The sequence below is a fragment of the Sinohyriopsis cumingii genome, unplaced genomic scaffold (genome assembly GCF_028554795.1).
Source record: "Sinohyriopsis cumingii isolate HCF-2022 unplaced genomic scaffold, ASM2855479v2 utg001510l, whole genome shotgun sequence".
Lineage (NCBI taxonomy): Eukaryota > Metazoa > Mollusca > Bivalvia > Unionida > Unionidae > Sinohyriopsis > Sinohyriopsis cumingii.
This window is the reverse complement of record NW_028316007.1, coordinates 1,088,714-1,102,762: the sequence shown is the minus strand read 5'-3', so window position 1 is coordinate 1,102,762 and position 14,049 is coordinate 1,088,714. Positions and strand designations below refer to the sequence as shown.

The 14,049-nt window shown below is 35.6% G+C and overlaps 1 protein-coding gene across 1 annotated transcript in view; it reads left to right on the top strand.

The window, feature by feature from the left end:
- LOC149772399 (nucleolar protein 14-like) overlaps nucleotides 1-14,049 on the top strand; it is a 125,278-nt gene that overhangs the window by 78,410 nt on the left and 32,819 nt on the right. The window contains exons 19-20 of the mRNA XM_089947871.1: nucleotides 2,076-2,220; nucleotides 5,560-5,681. Coding sequence (XP_089803997.1) covers nucleotides 2,076-2,220; nucleotides 5,560-5,681 — 267 coding nt within the window. The remainder of the gene's footprint in view (nucleotides 1-2,075; nucleotides 2,221-5,559; nucleotides 5,682-14,049) is intronic.

Sequence of the window (14,049 nt, the reverse complement as noted above, 5' to 3'; positions counted from 1 at the left end):
ATCCACCTTGGATGCTGGAGGTCACGGGTTCAAACCCCAGCCGAGTCGTACCAAAGACTAACAAAAATGGTACTTCGAGCTGCCTCGCTTGGCGCTCAGCATTAAGGGGTTAGTGTTAGGACTGGTCGGCATGGTGTCAGGATAATGTGACTGGGTGTAACATCATGCAACATGTCTGCGGCATGATGCCCCAGCGCTAGACATCACTATAAACTGTCACACTGCAGACATCATAACGATATGACTGAAAAATCGTTAAAGCTACATTAAAAATCTAAATCACACCTATTTAGTACTAATATTAGTACCCTTACTCGTACCTCGTGGACAGGGTACTAACATGAGCATATACGTGTTAATGGAGCAAGCCGGGTGTGATGCACACCCGGCACTCTTTTAGCCTAATAATAACACTTTAAACATATTCCTTGCATATAATCCAATAAATTGAGTAGTCTTCTTATTTAATACCGGAAATATCGACAATCATTGTAGAAAAAGTTGTAAAATCTCGTTTACCTCTTTTAGCCGATATTTTCGTTTAGATCGTCCACCATATTATTTCAAATAATGATTACTTCCATTCTCAGCCTCGTTTGTTTGTGTGCCATATAAGGACATTGACGCCTTATTTGGAAATGTAAACAGATCGTAGTAAAAATTTGGCGCCGTTTGGGTCAGAAATTCTGCGCATTAAAAGTAAATACGGTTTATCGGCAACTTTGGAATTCCACCAAGAAGCGATTATTCGCACTTGATTGATAATAATATAGCGTAGAATATCCAAAATATGGTCTGGCAAGCCTTACGTAGAAAAAAGGTCACGGCGCGAGTCTCGCGTTATCTGTCATGGTGGACAGGATAAGGGTTAGAGTAACCATGCCAATTTATTTTATCGTGTAAGGGCTTAATACATTCAAAATAAGCCAAACTTCTTTTACAACATGATTATACTTATGTAGTTGATTTCTACACTGTTTGTTTTTCTGACTTTAGTGATGATTTTTTTTGCTCCATTACATGATATGGGATCAGTTCGTAGCCTCAACCACAACAAACCAAGTTGAGGCTACGACATCGTAGCTAACACCTATTGTGCTATACTTGTAAGTGGGAATGGTCTGTTGTGAAATACTTGTAAGTGGGAGTGGCCTATTGTGCTATGCTTGTTAGTGGGAGAGGCCTGTTATATTCTTTTAAGTGTGAGTGGCCTTTTGTGCTATACTGGAGAGGGGGAGTGGACTATTGTGTTATACTTGTAAGAGGCTGTGGCCTGTTGTGTTGTAGTTGTACGTGGGAGTGGCCTGTTTGTGGTGTTGAGTTGTACTGGTAAGAGGGATTGACATATTTATTGTGTTGGACTAATTAGTGGGAGTGGCCCATTTACTGTGTTATCTTTTTTGGAAGCATTTTAAGTAATTTACATATTCAACCAATAAATCTTACTTATCAATAAAAAAATATATGTTCTTTGTTGCCTTGTATCATTGTGTGTCTTGTAGGATTGAGATGATTGACCATTTACAGGTAGTCGGAAACTTTTCCAAAAATCAAAGTGGTCTGCATAGCGTGAAAGACAGATGTCCATTCTGTGAATGCATGCTAGCATTGAAGGAATATGGAATTATTCTATGAATATATACTAGCATTGAAGGAATATGGGACCATTCTATTAATACGTGCAAGCATTGAAGGAATAATACCAATTTCATGACACACCCTAGCTGAGAGTTAAACCTTTATTTAAATAGGGTAAGCACCCATTGAAAAGATGGTATTGTATTTAGGATGGCATAGATATCAAAATAAATGAATTAATATCCTATTGTTTTTTTACCACAAGTTCTAGAGTATGTTCAAGTATTTGTCTTTATTTGTTTGGAGGGGCATGTGGTATCCCATGCCCCAAGGATCGTGTGCAACACCGGATAAAGACTTAGAACCATCTGGCTTTTCTTGTGTCCTTTGGCAGATGGTTGTATCGTAATAGACCAGGTATGATTTCAGTATATGACTCATATTGGATATCTATATATACTTTTTGTTAGCATACTGTTTATGCTTTTCAATTTCAGGCTATCTGCCATCCATAACAGTCTTATTCTCATCAGGGAATTCTCAAATCTGTATGCAGAGCTACCATCATACAAAGAAATTTTTACACCTATCACTGATATGTGTAAAAAGTTGCCAGTCCAGAATTTCCCCACAGCTTTACAGGTAAGCTTCCTGTCCTGATCTCTCTCTCTCTCTACCCCCCCCGTTCTGCATTTGAGGTAATCCAAATGTAAAAAGTATGTCTAGAGTTACAGTATTAGGTGCACACAGTACAATGTGACCCCTCTTTAGTACACTCCCTTATAACATGAATTTATATATATCATGGCAATGGGGTGGTTCCCAAAATTTCTTATATGTATTTTTCTCATACTCAAAAAATTCTTTCTTAAAATTAGGAAAAAAGCTGTAAAAGGTTTATCATCATTTTGGGGAAGAGATTGCACATGAATAACACAAGACAATTGTGGTGTGGCTCCTGAAATTTTATATGTATTTTCTTGTGCACGAAAAAATAGGTTTTTCTTCTTAAAAGCACGAAAAATAACGTGTTAAAGTTTATTCAGGGTTGTACAGGGCTTTGCCAGTGTCACAAATTGTGATTTTTTTCCCCTTATTGGCGACAAAATATACCATCTAGCGTGTTTTTTTTATTGGTGACATTGTTGGCTTTTTAAACTAGTATATACAACCATTGGTTTGGAGTAGAGAAATTCAGAGGCCCCATGAAAGGAAGCCACACACTTGATATAAAATGCACTGAAATTTATCTATTTTTACAAAATCAAATTCTTTGTCCATGTTGACAAACCAGCTAAACAGTGCAGGAGTACTGTATGTTGTGAGATATCCGCTTTTTTGTTGTTGACATTTCTGGTAGAGGAGATCAACCGATGAGGCATCTTCTCATAATTTATCTTTCAAAATTTTGGGTCGCCCGCTAGTAATTAATATATTTACAAAGACTGACATTTGTATGTGGATGGTAAGTAAAATTCTCCTCTTTTCACTCAGAACACTCACATTTTCTGTAGTAATCCCTGCCATCAGACCATAACACCTGCGTGTGTCGTCCGTTGCCCCTTTGTTAATTTTCTGATGGATACATGAAAGACAGCATCACTCTGCTACCACAAATGTAAATAAAAAAAACCCCAGCAAGATCTTACTTGTTGGTCTGTTAGATCGGCAGGGAGGAACAGTAACTACAGTCGAGCAAACGATGGCCAATTACTTTTTTTAAAAAAAATGTAACCTGATACAATAGTGTGCTGAAATTGTAAAGAAAACATTACCTTCGAAGCATCGATTGTTATGAAAACGTACTCAGCAAATGGAAGAATAATCGGTCTCAATCATGCAATAGAGTTATTTGATGTTGCTGCCACAATAAGAAAGTGCATTTGTTGGTTCTGTAAAGATGTCCTTTAGTGGTGACTTCAATGATGCATGCACCCTTCATCAAAGAAAGCCAAATACTATCTTCAATAAAAACAGAGAACCTTTCTTCAAAGAAAGTCAGTACCAAACTTAAATAAAAGCAATGGAATCTGGATTGTTTCATTTTCCAATATGACTGGAACATGTTTATTGTGCCATGAAAGTGTCCTTTTTGTAGGAAAAAAGTTTATTTTTGTGAACACTATCAACGGTGGCTTAAAACACAAACTGTCTCTTTTTATTTTGACTAGGGTCATAATGTATAGTAAATATACCTCATCATTTGTTTCATTATTGTGCTATTTTTCCACTGAATTCAGACCTATATGACCAGCGACAAAATTATTGAATTTTTTAAATGTGTGTGGATTTTTTCGATGGAATTACTTGTATTGTTGATTCAGTGTATGTGATGAGATTTGCAGGTGAATACACAGTGTTGATACTCTATTCATGCTATACATTAGACATGTATTTGTACTAATGTGTGGTTCTCTGAATAAATTAAAATATATATGCCTTCTCTGTTTTCACTAGAGGTGTATTTCTCATTTAATATACATTGATTTAAGATGGTAACTGTGCCAATGAAGCACATATTTGTGTGCCCACATTTATTACCTACCCCCCCTCCCACACACATTTTTTTGGGTACATGCATCATTTTCTTCAGCTAACTGACCTGGTTGTTCATAATATGGTTTGATGTATAAAACAGTCGGGTTCTATGGCTCCCAACTACTGTGTTTAGCGGGGTCACACTGTATTTCTATCTATCTGCCATAGCAGTATCTGCTGGTATATCAGGGTTTCTACTTTTCTCCTTTTAATTTTGTGCAAATGGTGTAAACACTGATATACCAAAGCAACATGCAACAGCAGGTATGGGTCTACCCTCATTATATCAGGACATTATGCTGGGGTAAATACAGTGGTAGAACTAAATAGTATTTACATAAAAGTGTGAATAGTAGGTAATGAGAGATATGTTAATGAGAAGAAACAGTTGTATTTAAGTGTATGAATAATGAGAAATAATTTGGTAATGGGACAGATAGCAGTTATATCAAAGTGTGTGCATAGTAGGTAATGAGAAATAATTTGGTAATGGGACAGATAGCAGTTATATCAAAGTGTGTGCATAGTAGGTAATGAGAAATAATTTGGTAATGGGACAGATAGCAGTTATATTAACGTGCGTGCATAGTAGGTAATGAGAAATAATTTGTTAATGGGACAGATAGCAGTTATATCAAAGTGTGTGCATAGTAGGTAATGAGAAATAATTTGTTAATGGGACAGATAGCAGTTATATCAAAGTGTGCATAGTAGGTAATGAGAAATAATTTGGTAATGGGACAGATAGCAGTTATATTAAAGTGCGTGCATAGTAGGCAATGAGAAATAATTTGTTAATGGGACAGATAGCAGTTATATCAAAGTGTGTGCATAGTAGGTAATGAGAAATAATTTGTTAATGGGACAGATAGCAGTTATATCAACGTGTGTGCATAGTAGGTAATGAGAAAAATTCAGTAATGGGACAAAGATAGCAGTTATATTGAAGTGTGTGAATAATACATAATGAGATTAAAAATAATGGTAATAGAACGAAACTTGTTTACTTTTGATGTCTGCCTAGTAACTTAAAGCAGTGTTTTAAAGGTCAGAGTTAAATTTCATGATTATAAACTTTTGTGACTTTACAGTCTTGGGCAGCGAACAAAAATTCACCCAAATTTTATGTTAAAAATGATGCAGAGCTATCAAATATGGCCACTATTACTATTAAAAAAACCCAGAAAAATGTATAAGAGTGTTTGAAAAAAGACAGTTCAGTAAGCATTTTTTGAAGTTTGTCAGCTGGAAAAAAACTTAAAAAGAAAAAAAGACATGCGTCCCATTCACACTGGAAAGTACGTTTGTAACTCCACAATGAGATGATTTTGGCATTACCTGATTATAGTAACTATAACAGACATGTGACATGGTCCATGTTGTTTGCAGTTGGAAGTGGACATATGTGGTACATAATGACTATTTTTTGTTTTTATTTTGCAGAAGATTTTGAAGAACTTGATGGACAATATATGTGCCAGCTGCCAAAGGAAAAGGCAGTTTCTTGCCATCCAAAAAAAGAAACCACAGCCCCTCAAAATGTATGAACCCAAGGTGGAAGAAGTGTAAGTTGTTTTACTCATTACTGTTAGGACCTGAAATTTTAGCTCTAAATATTATATAAAAAGGAAATGGTTTTTAAAAAAATTAATGTTAGCTATTGATTTTGCTCACTAGCCATCTTCTTTATAACTTATTTTTCTTGGTTAATTCATAGTAGTAGTAGTAATAGTGCAAAACATTACAAATATTCTTTATGCCAAAACTTGTTACGTCCTAGGATTTGAACAACAGTACTAGGTCTCAAACATCACTTTGTTTTCTTCACTGTAATGAGGGAAATAGTAAATATTTAAGTGTTTATTTCCGTTTTTAATTGGTTGGGGAAATAGTGAATACTTAATATTAGTATATATGTGATATTGCAAGTCCATCCTCTGTGCTGATGAATCTGGTGGCCTGTCACAAGTTTGAACCCCAGCATACCAAAGACTTATAAAAATGGTACTAACAGCTGCCTTGCTAGGTGCTCAGCATTAAGAGGTTAGTGTTAGGACTGATCAGCCAGGTGTCAGGATAATGTGACTGAGTGGGACATGATGCCACATGTCTCTGACATGATGCCCCAGTGTTAGACAACATTATAAACTGCCACACTACTGACATCGTAGTAATAGGACTGAAAAATTGTGAAAGCTACATTAAAAATCCAAATCATACCCACACACACTATCCTCAGTGCTGGTGCCATACTCTAAATCTTTATGAGGGTCCAAACTTGTGGACTGAAAACTAGGCTGGCTATCAGTTACGGTATGTAGTAACTTTCTGTGTGCTACATGGTACATCCAAAAGTTGCAGACAGAAAACCAATCTCAGAAACTTCCTGAATGAGAGGATACTTAACCGATGGACAGAAAACCATTCTACAAAACTTTATGAAACAGAAAACCATTGTAAGAAACTTTCTGACCAGTTTGAACCAATCATGGCACAAAACACCCTGGTATAAAAGGCATTTCAAGTTGTACAAGTGATTCACTGTCAAATATGGCCACTAGTACTTATGCAGCAGATGTTTAGCTTTTTGGTTTATTAGATTTGTTTGTGAATAAATTAAACAAACTGTTTCATCCATTTCAAAGTAAAGATGATAAAGTTGATGATTTGGACGAGTTCACTGAGTCAAAAAGGAAACTTACAAAAAAGCAAACAAATGAATGTGATATTTGCAAGCATATGAATGAACAATATCGAATATCCACAACAAACATGAGAGATGCAGTATTGAAAATACCATTCTGATCATTTCTACAGTTATTTAGGAGAAATGTTCATTACTTTTTTTGCAAATAAAATAGACTATGACTAGTGCTCTCTAGGGTCTAGAAGAATAGCATATTGAGGGCAAGGACATATCTATCAGATACATACCATTTTACAAATCAGTCAAAATACTAAATTCAAAAAAAATTGGAACTGAAGGTTTTGGTAGAAACTAAGAGTTCGAGAGCCAATAATCCCAAGATGATGAAGTTTTTTTCCACTAGTTGTTAAACAGTATATGCTTTTAAATTCCCATGTTGAAGTTTTTTGATACAATGTTTTGGATGTAGGCTAGTGATAGAAGCCATACAAGTCGTATACTTAGCTAGGGTCCCTCAAACAGACAGCATGAAAGTGACCTGCCAACCCTCCTGGATTATTTTGCAGGAGACTATGAATCCGACTGTTCTTTCTGTACTCAAGCATTTTTATTTTTTCTCCCTGAAAAAAAATTGTTCTGGCAAAAAAGGTCTGGAGTAAAATTAGTTTCATTTTAAGAAAAACAATTTGAAACTTTCAGGAGAGTTAAGATCAGAAGTGTGCTGAGGTTCTTTAGGACTCATCGCACTAATGGTTGGAAAAATGGGAACCAGACTAGAAATGGGTAAAGATAAAATAGAGTTAATATCGGTTTAGCTGGTCAGGATTGGTTGATAATAAAAGTTAGATTTTAGAAAAGAGGATCTTTTGAGAGCATATCATAGTTGTAACTAAAAAAATAGAGACAATGTCAGTCCTTTAACAGAAAGATTCATTATTGAAATCAGCACTAGACCATTTGGTGTGGAATTGAAAGCACGTGTTTCAATCACATGTAGGTCTAGAAAATGCAGTGGCTCATATCCTTTTCTCTGCGGAGAAGCTGCCATCCAGGATGCATCTATACGAATAAATATAAGTTTGATCATGAGCACTCCAAAATTTAAAGTTATTGAATTTTTAATATCATGGTGGTTGCATAGATTTACTATGGGAACTGAATTTGTACCGCAAGTCTGATAAAAGCGTGCTAACGTTGTTGCAAAGTTGAATCCTTATGTTTGGTGACCTATTCTATGATATTTAAAGTAAAGGGAGATTCAGATGAAATTGGAAAGCAAAATAATATTTAACTTCTTTCAAGTTTCTTATATCCTGGACTTTATATGCCTTTCTTGGGGAAGTGATTCATGTACAGCATTTTGTAAGACATGTAGTTCAAGTTTCAATGTTGTCACTGGTGGGTGCAATGATTCTTGTTAACATTTCCAGTCAAAAAATCCTACTGTATATTTGTCTTAATGTTATGCTTCAATTGTAACCCTAACCCTATGCCTCAAATTGTAATCCTCCCTGAAATAATTGAAATCTCCCAGAACAATTTTAAAAAGTCTCCCTCATTGAGTATCATTGGAGTTGGCAGATGTGTAATAAGAATGTCAATAAAGATATTTATATTTTTGCATCATGGAATTCCCCAAAATGTTCTACAAATCCAAATTACATATCATGGGTTCCAAAACTTGACACACACACTGCAAAATTGTACTGTAATTTTTGACTACATTTGCAACAGAAATCACTTTCTCCTTAATACACTCAAAACAAAATGAATGTGATATTCCTTAGGTTGTTTTTATAATTTTAATTAAAAGAGTTAATGTTTCACACATTATGATTCCAAACAGTGAATGACAGAACAGAAACAGAGGTGCGGTTGATTCAGTGCCAGTCCATGGCTCAACTCATGTACATCATATGGAATTAAATCGGCCAAAAAACTTACAAATCCAGTCCAACAAAAACAGAAAAGCAACACTGAATTGGATCAACACAAAACAAAAACAAAATCAATCCATTCCAGACCAACCAGAAAAGTTGTTTCAGTATGCATTTGTTCACAGTATGTCTCTAAATTTCATTTTAAGTAGACCAAAACAAGAATTTTTAAAAATGAATGTGGAGTCTGCAATGAAGTTCAAAGATTGCAGGGCAGTGCTATGTGCACATTAATAGTGTTACTGTGTATTGATGAATCTATGGTTGTGTATTTTGGAATACACCATAAATTGAATTACTTTGTTTCTTATAGTGTAAAAAGGTTACTGCACATGTAAGAGAAGAGTTTAACTCATTTTTTATAACCTAATAGTGCACTCCCAAAGTCATGCAGAATTGCTCAGAAAAACTTGTTCCTTTTTTCTCATAACAGATGCAGTAACGTCTAAAATGATGAAACTTGTGTTTCATATTCATTATTCAAGATTATTCATTCTGTAATCATGAGATTGATGATCGAAAAATTTGCAAGCAAAATCTTTAGGTAGAAATGGAGGATCACTTGTATATGAATTTATTTTCTGCATACTGATGTTCATGTTATCTTTTAGAAAAAGTTGAGGTGATCTTTGTAATCATTGATTACACTGGGTTTTTTTGGTGCCCCATTTTACAACTAACTACCTTTATGCTTGTTAAATACTATAGAATCAAACTGTGATGGGAAATTAAGTAACGAATGATGATTTTATATTTTAACCACATTGACATTAGCAACTTTTTGATAACATAACGTTTTTAGAAACATGTCAGGGTGGTTATTGATGCCATTGCAAGCCTATCCTCCGTGCTGGTTCTGTATATATTATGCCTTCACATGGGTCCAAACTTGCAGACAGAAAACCCACTGGCTATTAGGTTATGGTATGTAGCATTATCCTGCGTACCGTGGTTTATCAGCCAGACAAATAAATCCTGCATACTGTGGTATATCAGCCAGACAATTAAGTCCTGCATACCATGGTTTACCAGCCAGACAAATAAATCCTGCATACTGTAGTATCTCAGCCAGACAAATAAAATCCTGCATACTGTAGTATCTCAGCCAGACAAATAAGTCCTGCATACCATGGTTTATCAGTCAGACAAATATATCCTGCTTACCAAGGTTTATCAGCCAGACAAATAAATCCTGCATACTGTGGTATATCAGCCAGATAAATAAATTGTGCATACCATGGTTTATCAGCCAGACAAATAAATCCTGCATGGCATGGTTTTTCAGCCAGACAAATAAATCACAGCTTATCGTGGTTTTTCAGCCCAACAAATAAATCCATAAATCCATCATGGCATCATTTTTCAGCCAGACAAATAAATCACGGCTGATCATGGTTTATCAGCCAGACAAATAAATCCTTCATGGCATGGTTTATCAGCCAGACAAATAAATCCATCATGGCATTGTTTTTCAGCCAGACAAATAAATCCTTCATGGCATGGTTTATCAGCCAGACAAATAAATCCATCATGGCATTGTTTTTCAGCCAGACAAATAAATCATGGCTGATCATGGTTTATCAGCCAGACAAATAAATCCTTCATGGCATGGTTTATCAGCCAGACAAATAAATCCATCATGGCATTGTTTTTCAGCCAGACAAATAAATCCTTCATGGCATGGTTTATCAGCCAGACAGATAAATCCTTCATGGCATTGTTTTTCAGCCAGACAAATAAATCACGGCTTATCATGGTTTTTCAGCCAGACAAATAAATCCTTCATGGCATGGTTTATCAGCCAGACAAATAAATCCTTCATGGCATTGTTTTTCAGCCAGACAAATAAATCATGGCTTATCATGGTTTTTCAACCAGACAAATAATTCCTTCATGGCATGGTTTATCAGCCAGACAAATAAATCCATCATGGCATTGTTTTTCAGCCAGACAAATAAATCATGGCTTATCATGGTTTTTCAACCAGACAAATAAATCCATCATGGCATTGTTTTTCAGCCCAACAAATAAATCACGGCTTATCATGGTTTTTCAGCCAGACAAATAAATCCATCGTGGCATTGTTTTTCAGCCAGACAAATAAATCACGGCTTATCATGGTTTTTCAGCCAGACAAATAAATCCTTCATGGCATGGTTTATCAGCCAGACAAATAAATCCTTCATGGCATTGTTTTTCAGCCAGACAAATAAATCATGGCTTATCATGGTTTTTCAACCAGACAAATAATTCCTTCATGGCATGGTTTATCAGCCAGACAAATAAATCCATCATGGCATTGTTTTTCAGCCAGACAAATAAATCATGGCTTATCATGGTTTTTCAACCAGACAAATAAATCCATCATGGCATTGTTTTTCAGCCCAACAAATAAATCACGGCTTATCATGGTTTTTCAGCCAGACAAATAAATCCATCGTGGCATTGTTTTTCAGCCAGACAAATAAATCACGGCTTATCATGGTTTTTCAGCCAGACAAATAAATCCTGCATCTTTTTATCACATTTATTTAATATCCATTGTTGTCCCATCTCCTACAAGTCATATGTCACACTGTTATGTTCATTGTAATTTTACAGTAGGTGTTTCCAGATCTGCAGACAGAAAAGTACCAGATGTTTGCACTGTCATTAGTAATATTCTACTATACACCGATGGTAACACTATTGTCTTGCTTTTCAATGACATTAGTAATCTGCTATGTATGGATGGTAGCAGCATTCTCTTGCTTTGCGTTGTCATTAGTAATATTTTGTTGGTCATGTACGTAGTAATAGTCTTGTGCAATAAATTAAGAGAATAGTAATATAAACCTGCTATTCATTTACAGTAGTAATTTGCTGTTCACTAACATTAGTGATGTCTTCATGCTGTACACAGACAGTAGTTATACTTTCATGCTGTACACTGACAGTAGTTACACTTTATTGCTGTAAAACTAACATTAGTGATGTTTTCATGCTGTACACTGACAGTAGTTACACTTTCATGCTGTACACTAACATTAGTGATGTTTTCATGTACACAGTAGTTACACTTTCATGCTGTACACTAACATGAGTGATGTCTTCATGCTGTACACTGACAGTTACACTTTCATGCTGTACACTAACATTAGTGATGTTTTCATGCTGTACACAGACAGTAGTTATACTTTCATGCTGTACACTGACAGTAGTTATGCATTCATGCTGTACACTGACAGTAGTTACACTTTTATGCTGTACACTAACATTAGTGACGCTTTCATGCTGTACACTGACAGTAGTTATACATTCATGCTGTACACTGACAGTAGTTATACATTCATGCTGTACACTGACAGTAGTTACACTTTTATGCTGTACACTAACATTAGTGATGTTTTCATGTTGTACACAGACAGTAGTTATACTTTCATGCTGTACACTGACAGTAGTTATACATTCATGCTGTACACTGACAGTAGTTACACTTTTATGCTGTACACTAACATTAGTGATGTTTTCATGTACACAGACAGTAGTTACACTTTCATGCTGTACACTAACATGAGTGATGTTTCATGCTGTACACTGACAGTTACACTTTCATGCTGTACACTAACATTAGTGATGTTTTCATGCTGTACACAGACAGTAGTTATACTTTCATGCTGTACACTGACAGTAGTTATGCATTCGTGCTGTACACTGACAGTAGTTACACTTTTATGCTGTACACTAACATTAGTGATGCTTTCATGCTGTACACTGACAGTAGTTATACATTCATGCTGTACACTGACAGTAGTTATACATTCATGCTGTACACTGACAGTAGTTACACTTTTATGCTGTACACTATAACATTAGTGATGTTTTCATGCTGTACCCTGACAGTAGTTACACTTTCATGCTGTACACTAACATTAGTGATGTTTTCATGTTGTACACAGACAGTAGTTATACTTTCATGCTGTACACTGACAGTAGTTATACATTCATGCTGTACACTGACAGTAGTTACACTTTTATGCTGTACACTAACATTAGTGATGTTTTCATGTTGTACACTGACAGTAGTTACACTTTCATGCTGTACACTAACATGAGTGATGTTTTCATGCTGTACACTGACAGTAGTTACACTTTCATGCTGTACACTAACATTAGTGATGTTTTCATGATGTACACAGACAGTAGTTATACTTTCATGCTGTACACTAACATTTGTGATGTTTTCATGCTGTACAGGGGCCCCAAGTGGCCGAGTGGTCTAAGGCACTCACCGTTCTGGATCACTGCCATCTCACCTGTCTGCTTGGGTTCAAGTCCAAGACTCAGCTAGCGTGGGTATGTGGGAAAGCCTGCCAGTAGCTTCTCATGGGTTGGTGGTTCTTCCCTGTGTTTTCCAGGGTTCTTCCTCCACCAGTTATGCTGGCCGCCATGTATAGCCTATCTTGTGCTGAAAAATGGCGTTAAACCCTAGAACAACATTCTGCTGTACACTGACAGTAGTTACAAATTCATGCTATACACTGACAGTAGTTTTACTTTCATGCTGTACACTGACAGTAGTTATACTTTGATGCTTTACACTGAAAGTAGTAATGTTGTCCTACCATGCATTGGCAGTGGAAATGTTTTCCTTCTCTGTGCCAACAGTAGTAATCAACTGTTACGCAACCTGTAAAGTGGAACTGAGCAGTTACCCACAGCTCTAACTTCCATTGGCTACCAGTTCAATTCAGAATCAAACATAAAATCTGTTGACTATGGGCTCCAGTCCAAGGTATGTATCTGACCTCACCCATGTGTACATCTTAAATCTTAGACACAAAGACACTGTGATCTCGTTCAAGAGGTCTCATAAAACTTGCCTGTTTCAGTTACAAGAACAGATGTAAAGACTTAATAATGTTGACTTCCTTAACTATTGTTTTGTAATTTCATGTTGTTTTTTTTAAATTTTGTCTTTGTATATGTTTTTATGTATTGTCTAATGTTGTAAATTGCTTACAGCTTCTAAAGATTAGGCACTTTACTTAGATCTCACTATTACTATGCTGAAATATTTTTAAGGTTTTCAAGCAGTCAGGGTTTGTAAAGACATTGACCAACTGTGTTGCTTTTCATTTTTACTTTCCATATAACGATATATTGTATTTGTATTGGTCTTACAGCCACAGAACTCTGAGCATGGAAATTGAACTAAAACTTATTTAAAACTACAATATTATAACCTATATTAAGAGTATTTCTCAATCATACATATTTTTGTGTGTGTAGAAATACGTACAACAAGAAAATATTGAAATTTTCATCCTTCTGACCTTGCCTTTAATAAAGTAACTGAAAAACAAATTT